This window comes from Nansenia antarctica (genome assembly GCF_963989245.1).
Source record: "Nansenia antarctica genome assembly, chromosome: 20".
In the NCBI taxonomy this organism is placed as follows: domain Eukaryota; kingdom Metazoa; phylum Chordata; class Actinopteri; order Argentiniformes; family Microstomatidae; genus Nansenia; species Nansenia antarctica.
The window spans coordinates 16,891,421-16,911,227 of NC_137693.1; the positions used below are offsets into that span (position 1 = coordinate 16,891,421).

Sequence of the window (19,807 nt, forward strand, 5' to 3'; positions counted from 1 at the left end):
GGGGGAGAGGTTCTGGCAGAGGGCTTCTCTGCGCACTCTCTCTCTCTCTCTTGTTTGTCTCTCTTTCCTCCTTTCTTTGTTGCTTTTACCATGCGTACTTATCAATAATGTATGTTTTCACCTTTTAAGAAACACCTCAGCAACATCTATAAAACAATAAATAAAAGACCATGTTTATCCCAGACCTTTACTGTGCACACTGCAGACATACTGTATATTATGTCCCCAAATAACATGACCAAGAGACAACAAGCCAATCGCTCTTCTTAAAACATAGGACATATTAAATGCACCACCAAATGAGACATCCAAGCCCATGACAGCCTTGGGGTGGCTATACGTAGGGGAAACAGCAAGAAACAAAAGATAATTAAAAACTGATTTAAAAAAACAAACAAAAAAAAACCCTGTCTTGCCAGAACTTTCCTGTATGATGAGAATGTCATGATGCTTCTGAACACTGAGGGGTCACCCTCTCTAAAATGATCATTAGAAATTCCTGCATCCAAAATGACCCCCATAACCCTGTTGCATTAGTGGAATTAGACGCTGAATGCATTTCATTGTCACTGTACTTGTACTACGCCAATGACAATTACATAGAATTGTCAAGTCTTGCATCAACAAAGAAAAGCTAAAGTGTGAGACGAGACACCCAAAACGCTGTAGGCCTACTCATAGTATAAACATCACGCCTAAAAACTGGGTCACTGTCTTTTTCCACTTTCAAGAAATGGGATGGGTTAGGAACACAACACTGACTTCACATTTTAAATAACACAGTAGGGTAACAAAAAAACTAAAAAAAACATTCAAGTGCATTTCACTGCTGACCTGAGTTCAACCTGCTTCTCACGGGATGGATGCCCTGCAACCATGTAGAACCATGCAGAACTGCTTCCACGTGATTGGCCCAGACTGACTGGACTGTCAGTGATGCCAGGATGATGCCAGGAGCGCGTGCAGTGATGCATGCAGTGATGCCAGGACCACAGGTGAGGTTGCCTTTAACTCCATAAGTGTAAAGGGTGAAATCTGTTTCTTTCATCTTGATGAGGGCAGCTGAACCTTCAACAATTCATTGTTGTCATCAACCCCATGCGAACAGGAATGGTGCATAATTGACATAGCCCCAGTTTACAGATTTGTATTACTTTTACTGGAGTAAGCGTATGGGAGACACACAGGGATTTGATAAAGTACTCTATATATCCGTCTGGGTCTGTGCCTTAACAATAAAGGGAAAGCAACGGTTGTTTGATTATATCCAAGAGTTTCAGGCTAGTTCGCTAACACCCGTTTCAATTGTATTGAATGGAATGCAGATACATGGCTCAGTGGTGAATGACGTCACGTACTGTACAGTGGCTTTCATTCGACCCTTCAGAATGAAAATGTTTTCACATGGAATTAGTGGGAAACAGGCTTTGGACAGGAAATTAACTCGCTAATAACATAATCACTCATTTTCGTTGACTTTTTAAGTCTCAGGGACATGGTTGTGGTATGTCTAATGACGTCACTGAGAATCTCACTGCCTATGTGACTTCATAGCCTAAGGACCGGGCTATGATTGGACAGGAGGGAGGCCTCCTCACAGTGCTACTGATGGGAAGTTCGGCTCGTTTTTACTTGAATCGGTTCTTTCGAACTCGTTCAATTGAAAGAATCGGATATGTACATTCATTTCGTTTGTTTGGTTCATGAATCAGGTGATGGCCTTTCGATCACCTGATTGTCATCACATAGTAGTGTAGCATACGAGAAAAGGTTCCGTTTATGAAAATCACAGCTGACGAATAGAAGGAAACAGCGTAGCTTTGGTATGCCACATAACCTAGGAGGATTCCACTTCAAGTGAGATCTTGGCCTAACTTCCGCTCAGGTGCCCCGAACAATTAGTTCACTCGGATCTGTGGCTGTGAGCTGTGCTTGACCACATGTTAACAACTAAATAAAGACCGATTCACTCACAAAGGCCACTCACTCGAATCACTAAAAAGAGTCGTTCACACAGAACGATTCGTTCGCGAACTGCACACCAGCAGACAGTGCATGGTGTGGGCAGCAGGATCCTCTGGGCTCCTGGGCTCTGAAGGACTCCAGGTTGGGTTCAGTCCTTGATCAATGGCGCCATCTGGCGGTTCGACAACGTCGGATAACTATTTCAGGGTGGTTTGAATGAATGAATGAATGAATGAATGAATGAATGAATGAATGAATGAATGAATGAATGAATGGTCTTTATTGTCATTAATACAGTACAGGTACCATACAACGAAATTTGGGAGGGGGGGCTCCCCTGGTGCTAGGAAAAAAATACTAAAATCAAGAAGGGAAAAAGAGCTGGTTTACATAAATAAAGGCTATGTACACTAGTATCCACTATACTATACTGTACAGATAAAACACTGTGCTGTACTCTATGCTATGCTATACATATCCTAACATTTCCTATCTCTGAACCTTATGTACCCGAGGGTTGTCATATTGCACATAGTATTATTGCACATTCATTTAAAGTGTCGCAGTTTGTGATCATGGACATGATCTAGCCATGCCTTTGCATCATCGGCCTTGCACCACAATCGGTGGACATTTGAAGGAAGGCCTACCTGTACGTGGCCTATAGGCAAGGCAAGGCACGTTTATTTGTATAGCACATTTCATACAACAGGCCAGGGGCAATTCATTTCATTTATTTTTAAATACATTATTTAAAAATACAGCAAGAGGAGCATAGTAAGACGCATAGTAGAAGCAAATATAAGAAGTAAATAGATAGAAAACATTTAAGACAATAGTTAATGGGAAAAATACATCGATAGAAGTGTTTGTGTTTAATCATAACTGGTGCAAAAACAATAAGGTTTTTAGCTTAGATTTAAATATTTTAAGGGTTTGGGCCTGTTTGATTGGCCTACCTGTAAGCATTGTAGTACAACATGGTCTGGGTCGTGCCTGAACTTGAGGACCCTCCGAATCGGGACTGGTCCAGGTTAGATCTCTCAAGTGCAGATGCAAGTATCATCTCTCTGTATGGTCAAAGAGTAGGTCTATGCAGAACACCACTCTCCTATTATTATTATTATTATTATTATTATTATTATTATTGTTTGGTAGTAGAGTGAGAGTCATGAAAGGTTCCGGAGACTGGAGAATCAGAGAGATGTTGTTTGGTCGGCCCAGGGTTGAGCTGCAGACAGTCATCTGTTGTGTTAGGCTCCCCCTAGTGGTCAAAGCTAGGCAGTTTTTTTGTTTTTTTTGTTGTTGCTTATATCGGAATTCTAAAAACATTGTAACATTTCATTTGGGTTAATTTCTTAGGCTATAGGCAATTAGGATCTGGAGAATATGCTATTAAAATAGGTTCTCGGGGGAAATATATTCATTTTAGGATGAATGGGGAACATAGGTCATGTGATAAATCGGTCAGGTGACATTTGCAAGCTAGTCAGCGTTTAGATGTTCCTGTGGCTGCAGCATGGAGCATTATTATACTGGAAAGTTTCTACTTAACCGTGTTATTTTCCTATCAGCACTGTGTAATGTCGGTCATGTGTTGGACAGTGGCATGCTCTTTCCTCGAGAGTCCTCCACACGAGAAACCAAAGACATCAGCGGACTTTGGAGCTTCAGAGCTGATCTCTCCCCGAGCAGGAACTTGGGTTTTCAGAAGCAATGGTACAAAAGTCCTCTGGCAGAGGTAAATAACATGAACAAACCATATCTAACACGAGTACTGCGCCGTTATATGTTGCCTAAAAGCCTGTTCTGGTGGATTACCATACAGCCTAGCCCCATCTGTGACAATTACTTTTGTGTTTTCGTTTGGGTGTTCAAACATGACAAACAAACAAACAAATGATATGCATACAGTACAGGCCAAAAGTTTGGACACACCTTCTCATTCAATAGGTTTCCTTTATTTTCATGAATATTTACATTGTAGATTCTCACTGAAGGCATCAAAACTATGAATGAACACATGTGGAATGATGTACTTAACAAAAAAGTGTGAAATAACTCTAAATATGTCTTATATTTTAGATTCCTCAAAGTAGCCACCCTTTGCTTTTTTGTTGTTAATAAAATATATAATAATAATAATATTTAATATAATATGTGTTAATAATAATATGTTATTATATATATATATAATAGTATTATTATATATTTTATTAACAACAAAAAAGCAAAGGGTGGCTACTTTGAGGAATCTAAAATATAAGACATATTTAGAGTTATTTCACACTTTTTTGTTAAGTACATCATTCCACATATTCATTCATAGTTTTGATGCCTTCAGTGAGAATCTACAATGTAAATAGTCATGAAAATAAAGGAAACGCATTGAATGAGAAGGTGTGTCCAAACTTTTGGCCTGTACTGTACATGGGCTCCATTCAACGACCATGCTTGCTGCTATAGTCTATAGAAGTAATGGAAGTCTTGTGTTCTAAGTTATTGTGTCAGATATCTATCATGATGAGGAGTAGCCTATATAGTTGTGAAAACATTCGTTCATGTTATAAAATATAATGTTTAAACAAATTAGTTTGCCCCCCCCCCCCCCTACTCTCTCTCTCTTTTCTTCTTGAAATATTTGTCTCATCTGTTCGTGTATGTCTAGACTGGCCCTGTGATCGACATGCCAGTCCCTGCCAGCTACAATGACATCACCCAGGACCCTCGGTTGAGGGACTTCATCGGCTGGGTGTGGTACGAGAGGGAGGTGGTGGTCCCTGCACGCTGGGTCTCTGATGAGGGAACCAGAGTCATGCTCCGGGTTGGAAGTGCACACTACTACTCTGTGGTGGTGAGTAGGACATTTTAGTCACCGCTTTCTGCAGAGTTTGCGCTGAAATCCGGCCCATGCCCTGCTGACATCCCCTTCTCCTTACTTTCCTGTTTATATAGAGAGATATTTTAGTTTTTGGTGAAGACTAAAAACTAAAATCCCCAAAACTAAATACCAATATATTATTTTGGAACACACGTCTACATGCACATCCATATTCATGCACACATCCCCTTCATAAGAGTGACAATTAAATGAATAAGTGTGTTACTCTGGCTGCTCAGGGATAAGTCTGTGTTTTTCGCTCCGTTTTCCCTGACAGTGGGTGAACGGGGTGATGGTGACGGAGCACGAGGGAGGCCATCTTCCCTTCGAGGCTGAGATAGGTGATGTCCTCCGTCAGGACCCGGGGGTGTCCTGTAGGGTCACCATCGCTGTCAACAACACCCTGACTCTGCAGACCCTTCCTCCAGGAAGCATCCAACACATGGACGACCCCTCCAGGTACCTTTTCCATTCTCCTCATTGGGCAAGATACACGTATATCCCCATAGTGATCCGCAACGCCCCCACCCTGGACTCCTTCAAATCAGCCCTTAAAACCCATCGGTTCACTAAGGCCTTTGGCTCCTAGTCACTGTTTCTGTTTCGGTTTGTTTGTTTTCTGTTTTGTCTGTCTGACCATTTCCTCTAGAATTGTAAAGCGTCCTTGGGTTTTATGAAAGGCGCTATACAAATCCAAGTTATTGTTATTATTATTATTATTATTATTATTATTATATATGTGTAAGTATTAGTATAGTTGTATGTGTTATTATATTGTAATTGCTATCAATGTTTCAAAAGTTGTGTCTATATTTGTTGAACAGGTATCCTGAGGGCTATTTTGTTCAAAACACAAACTTTGACTTCTTCAACTATGCTGGGATACATCGACCTGTTCTGCTGTACACCACCCCCACGGTGTATGTTGATGACATCACTGTGCTGACAAGCTTCTCTGACAACATTGGTGAGTGACCAGCTCAAAACAGTCACAGTATCTACCAGCATTAGATCAGAGAGATGAAGGACTGAGATTGTGGACTGTATCGTGAGCTGTTGAGTGACTGTTTAGATATGTTCACCCGTAGTTCATTCACTGTAGTGAGGTCTGGTTTTGTCTTGTGCCTCAGGGCTACTCAACTACCAGGTGTCTGTCCTGGGCGGTCCAAACCCCACAGTTAAGGTCACCACAGTTAAGGTCACTCTCTCGGACAAGGACGGCCGCTGTGTGGCCTCCTCTACGGGACCCTCAGGGGTTCTCAAGGTGGTGGATGTCAACCTGTGGTGGCCATATCTGATGCATGCAAACCCAGGCTATCTCTATTCTATGGAGGTAAGTCTCAGATAAACAAAATCTGTTAAGATTTAGAAACTCTTTGTGTGTGTGTACCAGGCTTTATGATGACTGACGGATAGCCCATTCACTTACTTTAGACAAATATACTTGTAGCCTAAGTGTCTTTGGATAAAAGTGTTTGCTTATGTCAGAAATGCACCGTTAGCGTCACCCCTCAACATGTGCCACCCATGATCCTTTCTGTTTCCACTCACAGGTTCATGTGACAGCAGGGGGATATGAGGACCTGTACACTCTGCCTGTTGGCATCCGCACTGTGAGGGTAACCAACACCCAGTTCCTCATTAACAACAAGCCCTTCTATTTCCATGGAGTCAACAAACACGAGGACTCGGATGTGAGTACCACTAGGGGGCAGCAACACTGTCCCAGGTGTCTGAGCCAGCATCATGTCATGCTTTCTCCTTTAGTACAAAATTGAAGTGGAACAGGTTCTTTATCGGTGTTGGTGGTCAATTTCTATGTGTGTTGAATGGAAATTCAGTAATGGATATTCTGTACCTAACTGTTGATCTATTTTTTGGTCGCTGTGTCTTAGATCCGAGGTAAGGGTTTGGACTGGCCACTGATCGTGAAAGACTTCAACCTGCTGAAGTGGCTGGGGGCCAATTCCTTCCGTACCAGTCACTACCCTTATGCAGAGGAGATCATGCAGATGTGCGACCGCCATGGCATCGTGGTCATAAACGAGTGCCCTGGGGTGGGAATCAGAGACATGTAGGTCTCAGGGTTTACCTTGCTTTTATTCCTCTGCAGGGTCACCAGAGGGCTACGAATGCTATAGGATAGAGGAGAAGCCGCACACTCTTGTTCCAGATTAGTTTAGTTTAGTTTAGTTTATTAGTTTATTATATCGAGGACAATCCTAATACATGAACCATATAAAATATAGTAAAAAAGGCAGCGTTAGCCTAGTCGGCTAATTTTCAGCTGAAGTCCCCGGCCAGTTGCAACATGGCATCCTGAAAAGTAACGTCATTAGTTAAAATAAAACATTTAAAAATTCTAAGAACACGTGGCTGAGACAAGGTACCCCAACATCACACTTGACAAAAAACACACGTAAGCAAGCTGAGGTGATTGAAGGGGCTACAACAAACACCACATACACACTTATGGGGGCAGCGACATTTCAAGCACATAGAAGCCACAGGACAATTACAGGCCACACAACATTAAGCACTTACAAACAGTTAAACAGTTAAACATTAAACAAAACAAAACATACAAAAAAAAGGCATTATGGGGAGGCAGCACAGAGAGGGATTAATGAGGACAAGTATAGTTCTGTGTCAGCCAGGCTTTCATGTGTGTTGTGAAGGTGGAGTAAGTATGTATGTCTTTGAGTTGGTTGGGTAGTGAGTTCCAGTTTTCTATTGCTATCACTGAGAAGGATTGCTTACTGAAGGTGCTTTTCCTGAATGGAACTATAAGGTCGCCACGAGAGGTGCTTCTGGTGGGCCGTAAGCTGTGGTCACGCTGGTTTATGAAAGAGTTAAGCGGGAAAACAAGTGTACATTTGAATGACACAACAGTTTCGGCCAAAGGCCTTTGTCAAGTGTTCCAAACAAGAAGGTGCACGTGGGCCATTAAATAAACAGGTGTAGGCTCGATCGATTGAATGAGCCACACCTGTGAGGACCCACCCACGCGAGATTATACATTACATCATACAACATACAACAAAATCGGTTTTATATCTAAGTTATCAAAAGGCTCAGAATACTGTATAGCCTACATGTAAGGGATGGATATAAATAACAAGTGGGTGTTAGCAGAGAGCTGGAACAAAGACAAGAAGAAGGGTCATACAATTATTAGAGGGGGGGGGGGGGGGGAGGAAGAAAAAACCTGGGTGAGACATATAATCTGACCAACTCTAAAGACATAGAATAAACACAGTACAGCTAGAACATCAGCCCTTAGAAGTGTTGGAAGACACAACACCAGGGGTGTGCATGCTTCCCAAACCCTGCCCTGTGTTGCTTATGTATCACAACCGATAGAGTCAATCAAAAGCGTATTCAACAGTCAACAGAGAGTTTACACAATAGGAAAAATATCAAATGAATGTATGAAATTAATGTTAAGGTAGTTGGGTGTTAAATAACATAGTTAGATGTTCTACTCTGGCACAGCACCAGAATATGTTCAGACCTTTTGCTAGCATATCAGCCCAATAGAGCTCTCAGGTCTTCTGCTAGCATATCAGCCCAATAGAGCTCTCAGGTCTTCTGCTAGCATATCAGCCCAATAGAGCTCTCAGGTCTTCTGCTAGCATATCAGCCCAATAGAGCTCTCAGGTCTTCTGCTAGCATATCAGCCCAATAGAGCTCTCAGGTCTTCTGCTAGCATATCAGCCCAATAGAGCTCTCAGGTCTTCTGCTAGCATATCAGCCCAATAGAGCTCTCAGGTCTTCTGCTAGCATATCAGCCCAATAGAGCTCTCAGGTCTTCTGCTAGCATATCAGCCCAATAGAGCTCTCAGGTCTTCTGCTAGCATATCAGCCCAATAGAGCTCTCAGGTCTTCTGCTAGCATATCAGCCCAATAGAGCTCTCAGGTCTTCTGTTAGCATATCAGCCCAATAGAGCTCTCAGGTCTTCTGACGCTGTTTTTCTCTGGTATGTACAGAAGAAGAGATTTGGTGAGGCTGCATTCTCATTTTATGCACCCAGATTGTGTCTCACTGCCAGTTTACATTAGGGATGCAACCTCAGCAAATATGTTCAAGTCAAGACTAAAAACCCATCTTTTTAATATTGCCTTTAAATGACTAAATAATTAAATGATGATTATATAATGATTGGAGCTCTTTGAATATTATAATATTATATATTATATAATAATAATAATATTATTATTATTATTATTACTCCTTTAGGACTAACTCTGTTCTGCCTCAGTCGTAGTTTTGGGAACGCCTCCCTGTCTCACCACCTGCTGGTCATGGACGAGCTGGTCAGGAGGGACAAGAACCACGCCTCCGTGGTCATGTGGTCCGTGGCCAACGAGCCGGCTGCGGAAATGCCTCCAGCTGGATTCTATTTCAAGTAGGTAGTGATTCATCAGCTTGTGACCTTGAACCTTTTGCATTTTTAAGATGCAAAATAAGCTACAATTGTCTAAGTATGTCAAGCAACAGTTTGTTTTACACCTGGAAACTGTGGGTGTGGGTGTGGGTGTGGGTGTGGGTGTGTGGGTGTGTGGGTGTGGGTGTGGGTGTGGGTGTGGGTGGGTGTTTGTTTGGTGGTGTGTGTGTGTGTGTGTGTGTGTGTGTACTCTCTCTAATGTTCCATTAGATAGCAGAGATAAGGTGAGTCTGAGCCTGCCCTGGTGAGGAGGCCTGTGGAATGCAGTCTGAGTGGTACTGTAGCCTGTCACTCAGTGAGCCAATAACAGGTTTACCTCAACCACCCGAGGACAGGGAGAGACATATGGAAAGAGACACATGGAAAGAGACACATGGAAAGTCTTACAGTACCGTGCCGTTATAGTACAGCTATGTGTAGGGGTGGGAATAGAGAACTTCCAAGGTTCTTATCGATGCCGCAATTTTTGCGAATGCGCTGACAGTTGTCCAACTGTCTGAATATTTAAATTTAAAAATGTTGGAGCAAGTTGTTGTTGCAAAATGTTATGGTTGCGGCTTGATTGGTACTCTAGAGTATATTATTATTATTATATTATATATATTATATAGCAACACACATCTACGTGTAACAAAACAGGCAATAATCATGTTTACATATGGGATGAATTAACGTTCATTTGAATGCATTTTAAAAGATGAAAATGGCAACGTTAGTTGACGAGTATCTTCTGTCAACATCACTAAAGTTAGCAACAGAAAGCTAGCTAACGTTAATATTAACACGATAACGTAAAATTGTTGGCCGCCAGCGAAATTATGGTAATGTTATCATTGGTGTCCGTCATGTAGTTTGTAGACTTTAACTGACCATAAATTAACAGATTTCAGAGGGCTCTATGACGTTGAAACCAGAGTAGATTTCCAGAGTGTATTTACGAATACATCAACATCATTTTATTTATGTTTGAATATTACATAAATTGACTTGAGATAATAAAACGGCTGCGTTGACGCTGAACCTGTGTAGGCCTACTTTTTTCACAGGCCTAGGTGAAGCCTTACTTAATATATCGGGAATCGATAAAGAATCGAACCGATAAGCAGAATCGATAATAGAATCGACATCAATATCATCATTAACCCTCACCTCACTCACTGCTTTCAAACAAATCCTGCAGCGAACCATAGTCGATCAATGCACCTGTTGATCACCGTCTCTCACCCATCCCATAACCCATCACTGCCTCATTTTAAGTACCCCTGCTCCACTACCCCCGCTATCCCTCACCTCCGCTCTTCCTCACCCCTACCTCCTCTGTCTCTCTCCCCTCTCTCTGACTGTTAGTATTTTAATGCATCTGTATTTGCCATTGTTTTATTGTTTTATTGTTTATTGTATTACTTAACCTTGTTTTATTTCTAGCTTCCCATCCCCCCCCCCCCCCCAAAGAGCCACTGCTTTTTGGTCAGGCTGCATTTGTAAATAAGAATTTGTTCTTACATGTTTGCCTGGTTAAATAAAGGTTAAATAAAAAAATCCCATCCCTAGTTAAGCGGTGTGCAAACAAAGCCTGATACTTTGGGCCTGCTGGGTAATTTAAAAAATCTGTTTGAATACGTTTTGAATTTGCACTGCTTTGTCCAATTGAGACATTTCCCTTTTTCTCACTTTGCTTATTTTCTTTCCACTGTGCTTTTTAGGACACTCATAAATCACACCAAATCTCTGGACTCCACCCGGCCTGTCACCTTTGTTTCAAACAGTGACTATTCAAGGGACAAAGGGGTGAGAATTCATTGCATTCACTTTAATGTCTTAAAGGGATTACTTCCACGCACAATTAAAAGTAATTTCTCTACATTTGACTGTGCTGGATTCCAAAGCTCTTGTAGCCAAAATGTTAAAATACTTCAATGTAAGCTTAAGACTCCCTGCCATTGTCTGAGAGGAATTCTCCCCAGATATGATGTCAGTGAAGTCCGTACTGTACAATGAAGAAAACGAGCTGAAGATCACACAGTTTGGCTTCTTTGTTCATCACGTTTAACCTGTTCTCTATCCACAGGCTCTGTACGTGGACGTCATCTGCATAAACAGCTACTTCTCCTGGTACCACGACCCAGGTCACGCCGAGGTCATCCCCTTCCAGCTCAACACCCAGTTTGAGAACTGGTTTGGAAAGTACCAGAAACCAATCATCCAAAGTGAATATGGAGCTGATGTGGTTCCGGGAATGCATACGGTGAGGATGTCCTCCCTCTCTTCTATATCTCAGATGAACATGGATCTGAAGTATGGTTTAAAGCATGCATGCACGCTCATATACACATTGACTAGGATCTCAAGGCCACTTTTTTATGATTTGTGTCAAAGAGCACTGGCCTCTGACGACTTCCGGTTTGTCCAATGGCGGAGTAGGTTGCATTCCGGGAGAACTCTGTTGAAATCCTTTCTAAAATCGATACATATTTGCTTTATTGCTACCAGTAACCTGTGCAAACCTGTACTTAAGGCTAATAATCATGGGAAAACCTTCTAAAAAGCAGAAACTCCAGCCTACAGATGAACAGTCTTCCAAAGGTGATCAATACGACGAGTCTTGCTAGCCGAAACGAACAACATGCTGCTAGCAACGCGCCCCTAACCCTGGCAGACAGGGAGAAACTTCTTGTATCAATAGAGGACCGCATTATAGCCAAACTAACCATTCAACTCACGGCTGACCGAACGACCATTGACCAACATGACCAAACAATTTAACACATGGAAACGTCACTTAACGATATGGAGACCAGACTGGCTACCCTTGAATCCACCAGAGAAAACAAGGCCCTAAAATGAAAGATGGATGACCTGGAAAATAGATCGAGGCGCAACAAGATTCAGATAATCAGCTTACCTGAAAAAAACCGAGGGTCTGCAGCCAACCAGCTTTATGGAGCTGTTCCTGAAGGAAACGTTCTGGATTGATGATTTCCCTACTACGCCATTCCCCGTAAGAAACACGATGACCCTCCACGTCCCTTCATCACATGGATCCACCATTACCAGCTCAAGGAGCGGACAAAAACGGTCAGAAGTTGATGTTTTCTTCGCTCTGAGAAGTTTCCACCTTTCTTTTAAAACAATCAGCCAAACGCTCCTCCCCCATAGTCCAAGCTGTGAAATATTAGCTGGTTGAAAGCCACTCATACGGTAACTTTATTTACCAAGAGCCGTTATGCCTCTCTTAATTGATTTATTTGATTTATGCAGTATACTTTTTATATACAATGTAGTTTGACGAAGGTCTCATATGTTATACTAAACCCAGGCTGAATCAATAAGACAAAATAAAGACATTATGGTCATGTTCTCACATGAAAATCCGAATCATGACCTGGAGCAAGTGGATGAGATTGCAACATTGTCGCATAAATAATTTCTCTGATTTGCGTTCTCACAGCCCTTTATGTAAACGAAGTAACACACGCAATCAAAGCAACAGACGTGGTAGTTGATTGGTCCGAAAATGTGAGAATTGCCCGTTCGTCCCGCTCTTATCCAGATCAACACGCATGCGCTGTTGTTTTCCTATGGACTGCCTCGAGCAGCGTTCTCAAAGTGATGAATGCGTCGTTTCTAACCGGAGAGAAACCACCCTTTTCAAGCGGAGCATGCGTCAGTTGTTTGCTCCGGGAGCGACTTCGAATGCGCGTTCTCACAGCTCCAAACGACGCAGAGCAAAGCAAATGTTATCCTAAACTCCGATTCCAAGTGAAGCAAATGTCCTAGTGAGAACACACCCTAGGGTTAGACAAAAGCTTCAGTGGACAATCATTTTTATGGAAAATCTGGACTAAAACGGACAAGGGGAGAGGGTTGGGAGGATCAGGGAGAGAGGAGAGGAGAGGGGAGGGGAGGGGAGGGTTGGGGTAAGGATGTTAACTCATTTGATAAACCAAACTAAAAAAAGAGCACTGGCCTCTGAATAAAATAGCGCACAGGTTGAAAACAATGAATCCTATTAAAACAGTGGTTCAGCCTGAGTGATCAAGCCATGCTTCGTTGTTTCCCCCGACAGGATCCTCCCATGATGTTCACAGAGGAGTACCAGAAGACCGTGTTACAGAACTACCATGACGTGTTCGACCAGAAGAGGAAGGAGTACGTCATCGGGGAGCTCATTTGGAACTTTGCTGACTTCATGACGGCACAAAGTAAGAGGAATACTACTAACCTTCGATTACTAAGTAAAACATTGAGCTGATTTAGATATAAAACTAGGGTTATATATATATATATACTGTAACTATACAAGAGGAGAAGTGTGAGGGGGATTGCATGATGAGTCTATGCCTGTGCTTGGTAAGATGATAGTGATGCCTCAACAGGAGTTGGAGGCCCAATCTCATTTCAAATGTTTACCCCTACCCCTCGTTTTGAAGTGCCACTCGTTTTTCGGCTTGCCCCTCGGAACAGAGTTACATGGGCTAGTAGTTGAAATCTTCCCCTATAAAATGGGGCAACCCTTCAAGACCCTGATACGTCATCAGTAGTATCATAGAAAAACATGGACACTTGCGATTCGTTCACAACTTTCAGTTTCACGCTGTCAATCGATCAAGCAAGTACAAGCAACTTCAAATAAAAAAGGAGAAAGCTTCTTTACCAGGCCATTTTATGACAGAATAGCGGTGCTCTGTAGAATAGCAACCCGTGCTCCTACCCTGCCAGTCTGCACTGGTATTAGAGGAGCGGTAACAAGTCCAACAACTTTGCAGCTGGACTTAAGTTAAATTTCGGGCGTCATATTCCATCAAAGGGGGGAACTGCGACGTGGAAATAATGTCAAAATGCGGGACTGTCAATCATGCACAAATCAGCCTTAAAACATTCGCTATAAGAATCAGCATACTAGCGATTTTTTGGGTTATGCTTGTTATAAAGAAAAGGTCTATTATACATTGAAATGACATTAAACTAAGATAATACGATGGTTATCATACATTTTAAAATCTTTATTAACAAAGAAAATAATTACATTGGTGGTTTTCTTTCGTTGCTTCATTGATTTCCAAAGGCATTCTGGGAGGTTTCAACACTCTCCTATGCTGGGGATTTTGGGCACTTATTTTTGTCTCGACGTCTTTACACTTGCCGTCACTGTGCATGTTAATCTTTGTCTTATCGCACCACAATACCTTTCTCCTGAGCTCTGCGGCTCTTCTAGGTACTATTTAATTAACTGTAATCTGCCCATCTAGTTTCTGTTGTAACTGGTCGTTTACATCGTGCAATGATGTTCTACTGGTGGTGACGGCTTCTGGGAATGTAGTCGGACACATTCACACCGAGCTCCTGGAGAGGGCTCTTGATCTGTGAGAGATAAGGTTGGGCAATTTTTACACATCATAAAAAAAAACTTTTTTGTCAATATAGTCATAAAACCGTCATAAATTGGTCCGTAAGAGTATTTTGTCCAGCACCACTGTCTGTGGTTGAAGACGCTATTGAAAGTGACCGTTTCTCTTCAGAAGGATATGTGATCGCAAATGTAATATTGTATTTCTCCACTGGGTATTACAACTTTTATTTTGACAGCTCTACCATGGGTACTTTTATTTTTATAGCGTTTTCTTTGCTGATAGACTTACGACAGTTCAACACCAGTCAGAGTCACGTTGATTTAATGAGAAAGAGGCATGTGGTTTTTGTGAAAAGATTGAGGTATGTTCACTGCATAATTCTCAGTAGAGATGATTGCCAGTTATGGTGCCAGAGCGAGCGTAGTGTGGAACCCGCGTAATTGAAGCTGGTTCTCGCCCCATAGCTAGGCTAGCTCTACAGTGTGGTGTAGTGTACACGTCCCCATAGCTAGGCTAGCTCTACAGTGTGGTGTACAGTGTACACGTCCCTGTGAGGGAAGGCTGCCTCACTTGGTGCCTTTTCATAGCGGTGTGTAACAGGAACGCGTAGGGCCCGCCGCTCCAGTCAGTGTCTGAGGGGTTGCTTAATCAGAGGGGAAGCAGACTGTATTTGCAGCAGAAAACTTTTGAGTATAAAAAACGTATTGGAATCATACAGAAATTACATTTACATACATACACAAATCAGTGGACAAATGTTAATATTTATTTTATTTCATATTTTCACTTTTCATAACAGCTACTTTCATTGGAGTATCATAAGGGAGGCTCTGCCTCCCCTGACCGCACGTCCCTGCACCAGAAACACCTGGCGTGACAATTTTCCAATACTACTGGTTCCCTGAAATAGGGGGACTATGTATAAAAAGGGTTGTCATTTCTAAATGGAGAAACCAATCTGAAAAAAAGAAAACATTGAATTATTAGCTGAAAATCTCTACATTAACATCATATATGGTCATTCTTTTGATTTCAAATTCAAACTGTTGGATTATAGAGCTGAAAGACGCCAAAAAATGCTTCCTCTTTCCAATTGTTGAATGGACTGACTTATATAACGCCTTTATCCAAAGCGCTTTACAACGGCCTCTCATTCACCCATTCACACACCAATGGCGGCAAGCTACCATGCAAGGCGCCGGCCCGCTCACTGGGAGCAATTTGCGGTTCAGTGTCTTGCCCAAGGACACTTCGACATGTGGCCAGCCGGGGCTCGAACCGCCGATCTGCCAACCTTGCCATCATTAGACGGCAGCTCTACCTCCTGAGACACAGCCGTCAGTTATGGAGGGCACTGTACACGCTCTTGTTCCACCACCTAACTCTCTAAACAGTTTTGCTGTGGCAGAGCGATGTTGAACATTTTACATTTTCTCTCTGCAGCGGTTACCCGTGTGGTGGGAAACAAGAAGGGCATCTTCAGCCGACAGAGACAGCCTAAAGCTGGGGCTTTCCTCCTGAGGGAGAGGTACTGGAGGCTGGCCAACGAGACAGGCCTGCTCCCCTCCTGGGCCAGGTACCCCTGCCTGCTCTGACACACTGGAGGACACGCAGCACCTTCATAGAGGACATATACGTACATGAATACACAGGCTGCCTCTTAGCACAGTGCCTTTATGACCAGGGAAGACCTCTGCACTAAACCGTCCCAACCTTTCTTGGGAGTCTTTCTGATCATCCCGTTTTTATAAATGAATGTGAATCGAAGTGCTGTTCTTAGTTGATGTATGGGAATGTATTGTTATATACATATGTATGTATGTGTGTGTGTGTGTGTGTGTGTGTGTGTAAAAACATTAGTGCACACTGATAATCTATACACTTTCTAATTCTGTCATCAGCATCATGCAATGTATGTGAAGAGTACTGGTTTGTTTTGGGTGCTGAGCATGTAGCTTCCTTTCTGAGCATTCCCAATGTTAATCATTCCACTGTGTCAGTTCCTTGTGATGGACGACAGATTTGTAATAGTCCGGCTTTATGACATACCCTCCCGCTCAACCATACGGAAGTGCAAAGACTTGTCTTTCCAAATCCATTTACCATCTTATGGTTTACTGGTTGTGACATTTGTACAGTTCAACATTCAACAGTTTTGTGAACGATCACTTTCCTGCATTTACATAAGTAGCTATAAGAATGATGTCTTAAACTTAAACCTCCAAGACGAGGAGGACTGAGCCTTAAGAACAAGTGTGCTCCTCAGATGCTTAATCTTTATATTGGGGGTGTACTGCTAAAGTCATGTCAGTTAGGTCATTTGAATTGGTATGACTGGATCTTGTTTGTGTACTATTATGAAATAAAACAAACTTAAATACCAAGATGCTTATGATTGTTTTATAAAATGCGTGAATCCCTGAGATTGGGAAAGATGATAAAAAAGCACCACAGAGGTCTCTTCAGAGGGAATGTTTTAATGGTAGACCATTTCCACACGACAATGACACAATTTCAAATGTTCACTGTAGTGTCAACTTTTGCAATAGTTTCCCACCAGGTAAGCAAATAGTGGATTTCATCCGATTGTTTCTGCACCCTTCTACCATTCATGTAACACTTTTCCATGTAAGAAAATACAGCATTTTAAAACTTATATTTGGCAAATACAGAAGCAAACCTAAACACAGTTTTCTTCCAATAAAGAAACCTGATTGAAAAGGAATTTGACGCTGACACATGGATTCCTAGACCTCCAAGCCTTTTTCTACTAAAATAACCCATCAAGTTAACAGTCGATACAGCTAAAGGGCTTAATCAACAATGGAGAGCCCATTCATACTACATTAGGAGAGAAATTCAAATGTCACTAGTCACAGTCAGACAGAAAAAAATAACTTTACAATCTTGTTGTTTTGACAGAAAATGTATTTATAGGAAACAATGTGTCCTAGCTCTAACAAGGAAAAATTACAAGATGAAAATGTAATGGGGAGAAAAAGAAAGTAACATTAACGGCCGTTTTATACAAGAAAGGGCTTCTGTATTGTTTTCTAACCCACAAGGTGTATACCCTCCTAAATTTCGTTGTTTGGTACCTGTACTATAGCAATGACAATAAAGACCATTCATTCATACTGCACTGTGGACAACACATCTTTGGGGGGTTCCCAATTATCCCACTACATCTTACGGAAGGCAAGCAGGAGTGGCAACTACTGTCATCCTTCTTTACACGCATTTCTTTACAATGCTTCACTGTTGCTCTTCGTCTGTCCAAGGCCCAGCGATCTGACAGAAGGCACTTTTGATGGCATTGGTGATGCAGCGGCCATGGTGGTGTTCTACCTTGGGGCCTAATTCAACACTTGGATACAGCTGTATTTTTGTTGATTTAATAGTTCCATCATCTCATTCTACACACCACGTGATCTTCCAACAGGTAGGAAAACATTCTGCAAGCGTCTAGAAACTGACTTGTGTTACTCAACATCCTTGACACACCAAATCCGCCTCTCTGGAATAAGTTACTGAGCAACTAATCTCACAAATTCTACAGTATCACTCGATAGCACTGACATATAAATACTTCTCAAACAAGTTTGTGGACCTACAATGGTTGCCAACATGGGTTTTGTGTACAGACAACTGTAAGTTTACTCCAAGCAGTCTTGTCTCATGTGAAGGTACAAGCTTTTTTCTGATGCACATTATGACAAAATGGTGTGGTCAATGATCTAATTTAGTGAGTTTGTAACTTCTAAAATTCTGATACAAGTTCAACAGGGAATACTGTTTTAATAAGATTTAGAATACCAATTAAGTGCAGAGCTAGTGAGTTACAATGCAAACAACACGTAACAGTATACCATTACCTTTACCCACTCACCAAGCAGGCACATATCACACTCATGACAACTTTATCACAATTGATAAAACTGGTGCAGTTAACACAGAAAGCAGACATTTTGCATCAGTTGTCGTACGTTTAAGCCAGGCAGAGGTCTTCACCTCTCGTCTAGTGAAAACCCATTCCACGATAGACATATATAGGGACATGAACACCATGTTGCAACTAAGGGAAATTAAATCATAAACCAGCTTTCCAGAGACATGCCTTAACATGTCAAGTGCTGATTCAAACCGTATCGATGAGCTCACATGCTAGAAGCCATCGAATTTTGTACCACACGTCTGGAAAAGAAACTCACAAACAAGTATAACATGAACTGTATTTGAATGGCTTTAGCTGATCCAACTCTAATCTGCTTCCCGTGGAGGTGGTAATGGAAGATCCAACTGGCGTGGGTGGTTGGTTCCACACCTTGGGCAATACTGAGAGGTGGTGGCAAGAGCAGTGAGTACTGTGGTACCACTAAGAGACAGACGTCGAGTCCTTATTACTCAAAAACAATAAATTAAGAAAATGCAGAAATGAGTTTATCTTGGTTTCTTTCTGTAGACATCTTGGATGTCTTTGCAGTAACTGAATGGACTACCCTCGAGCTGACACACGGTCAGTTTGGCAGCCTGCGCTACCTAATTAGACTATAGAGAGGGGTGAGACACTATACTGGCATTTTAATTAACATACAAGGAAGTAAAAAAAAAGAAAAAAAAGAAACTGGATCTATACAGTAACAGTAGGTGAGAAGATGAGAAAGAGTGGTTACACATCACATACATCCCTCCCAAAAATAAAGGTAATTCACTTCATGTCTTTTTTTTAGGCACATACGTCTTTATGAAACCCACTCCTGGTGTGTGTGGTGGGCAGGAATGCTTTTCACACACAATTAAAAACAAAAACAAAAAGAAAAGAGAAGAATAGGGTACGGGTGGTGCCGTTATGGAGAGCAGTCAGGAGACTGAGCCTTCTCTGGAGATTGGTGAGGGAAGGCGTCAGGTGTTTGACCTCAGTGACCTTAGAGAAGAGATGAGACTGACCAGTGAAGCACAGGACAACGACCCACACTGAGCAGCATGCCTAGTTGGACTGCAGGAAACAAGACGGCAAACATCTTCAGACTTGTTCACCCAGATGATGACTTCACTTACTTTTTTGTTTGTTTCGTTGGTGTTTTTTTCTTTTCTTTTCTTTTTTTACTTAGTCTATGTCAACACTAAATCACAATCTAGCCTGGGATATTGCTCAGCAGCTA

General features: G+C 41.9%; 1 protein-coding gene across 1 annotated transcript; it reads left to right on the forward strand.

Annotated features, from left to right (window-relative positions):
• The first annotated feature begins 3,473 nt into the window (after positions 1-3,473).
• Positions 3,474-17,023, forward strand: gusb (glucuronidase, beta). The gene is made up of 12 exons (XM_080549704.1): positions 3,474-3,706; positions 4,634-4,819; positions 5,124-5,305; positions 5,671-5,813; positions 5,977-6,179; positions 6,400-6,540; positions 6,742-6,920; positions 9,109-9,255; positions 10,998-11,082; positions 11,363-11,539; positions 13,361-13,496; positions 16,089-17,023. The coding sequence occupies exons 1-12, from the start codon at positions 3,485-3,487 to the stop codon at positions 16,238-16,240; spliced, it is 1,953 nt and encodes a 650-aa protein (XP_080405830.1). The 5' UTR covers positions 3,474-3,484; the 3' UTR covers positions 16,241-17,023.
• Positions 17,024-19,807: the final 2,784 nt, after the last annotated feature.

Excerpts from the sequence above, each read along its gene's own strand:
- gusb (XM_080549704.1), top strand. The coding sequence starts at position 3,485 with ATGGAGCATTATTATACTGGAAAGTTTCTACTTAACCGTGTTATTTTC. Across the intron at positions 4,820-5,123 it reads CACACTACTACTCTGTGGTG|TGGGTGAACGGGGTGATGGT; the intron begins GTGAGTAGGACA and ends TTTCCCTGACAG. Across the intron at positions 11,540-13,360 it reads TGGTTCCGGGAATGCATACG|GATCCTCCCATGATGTTCAC; the intron begins GTGAGGATGTCC and ends TTCCCCCGACAG.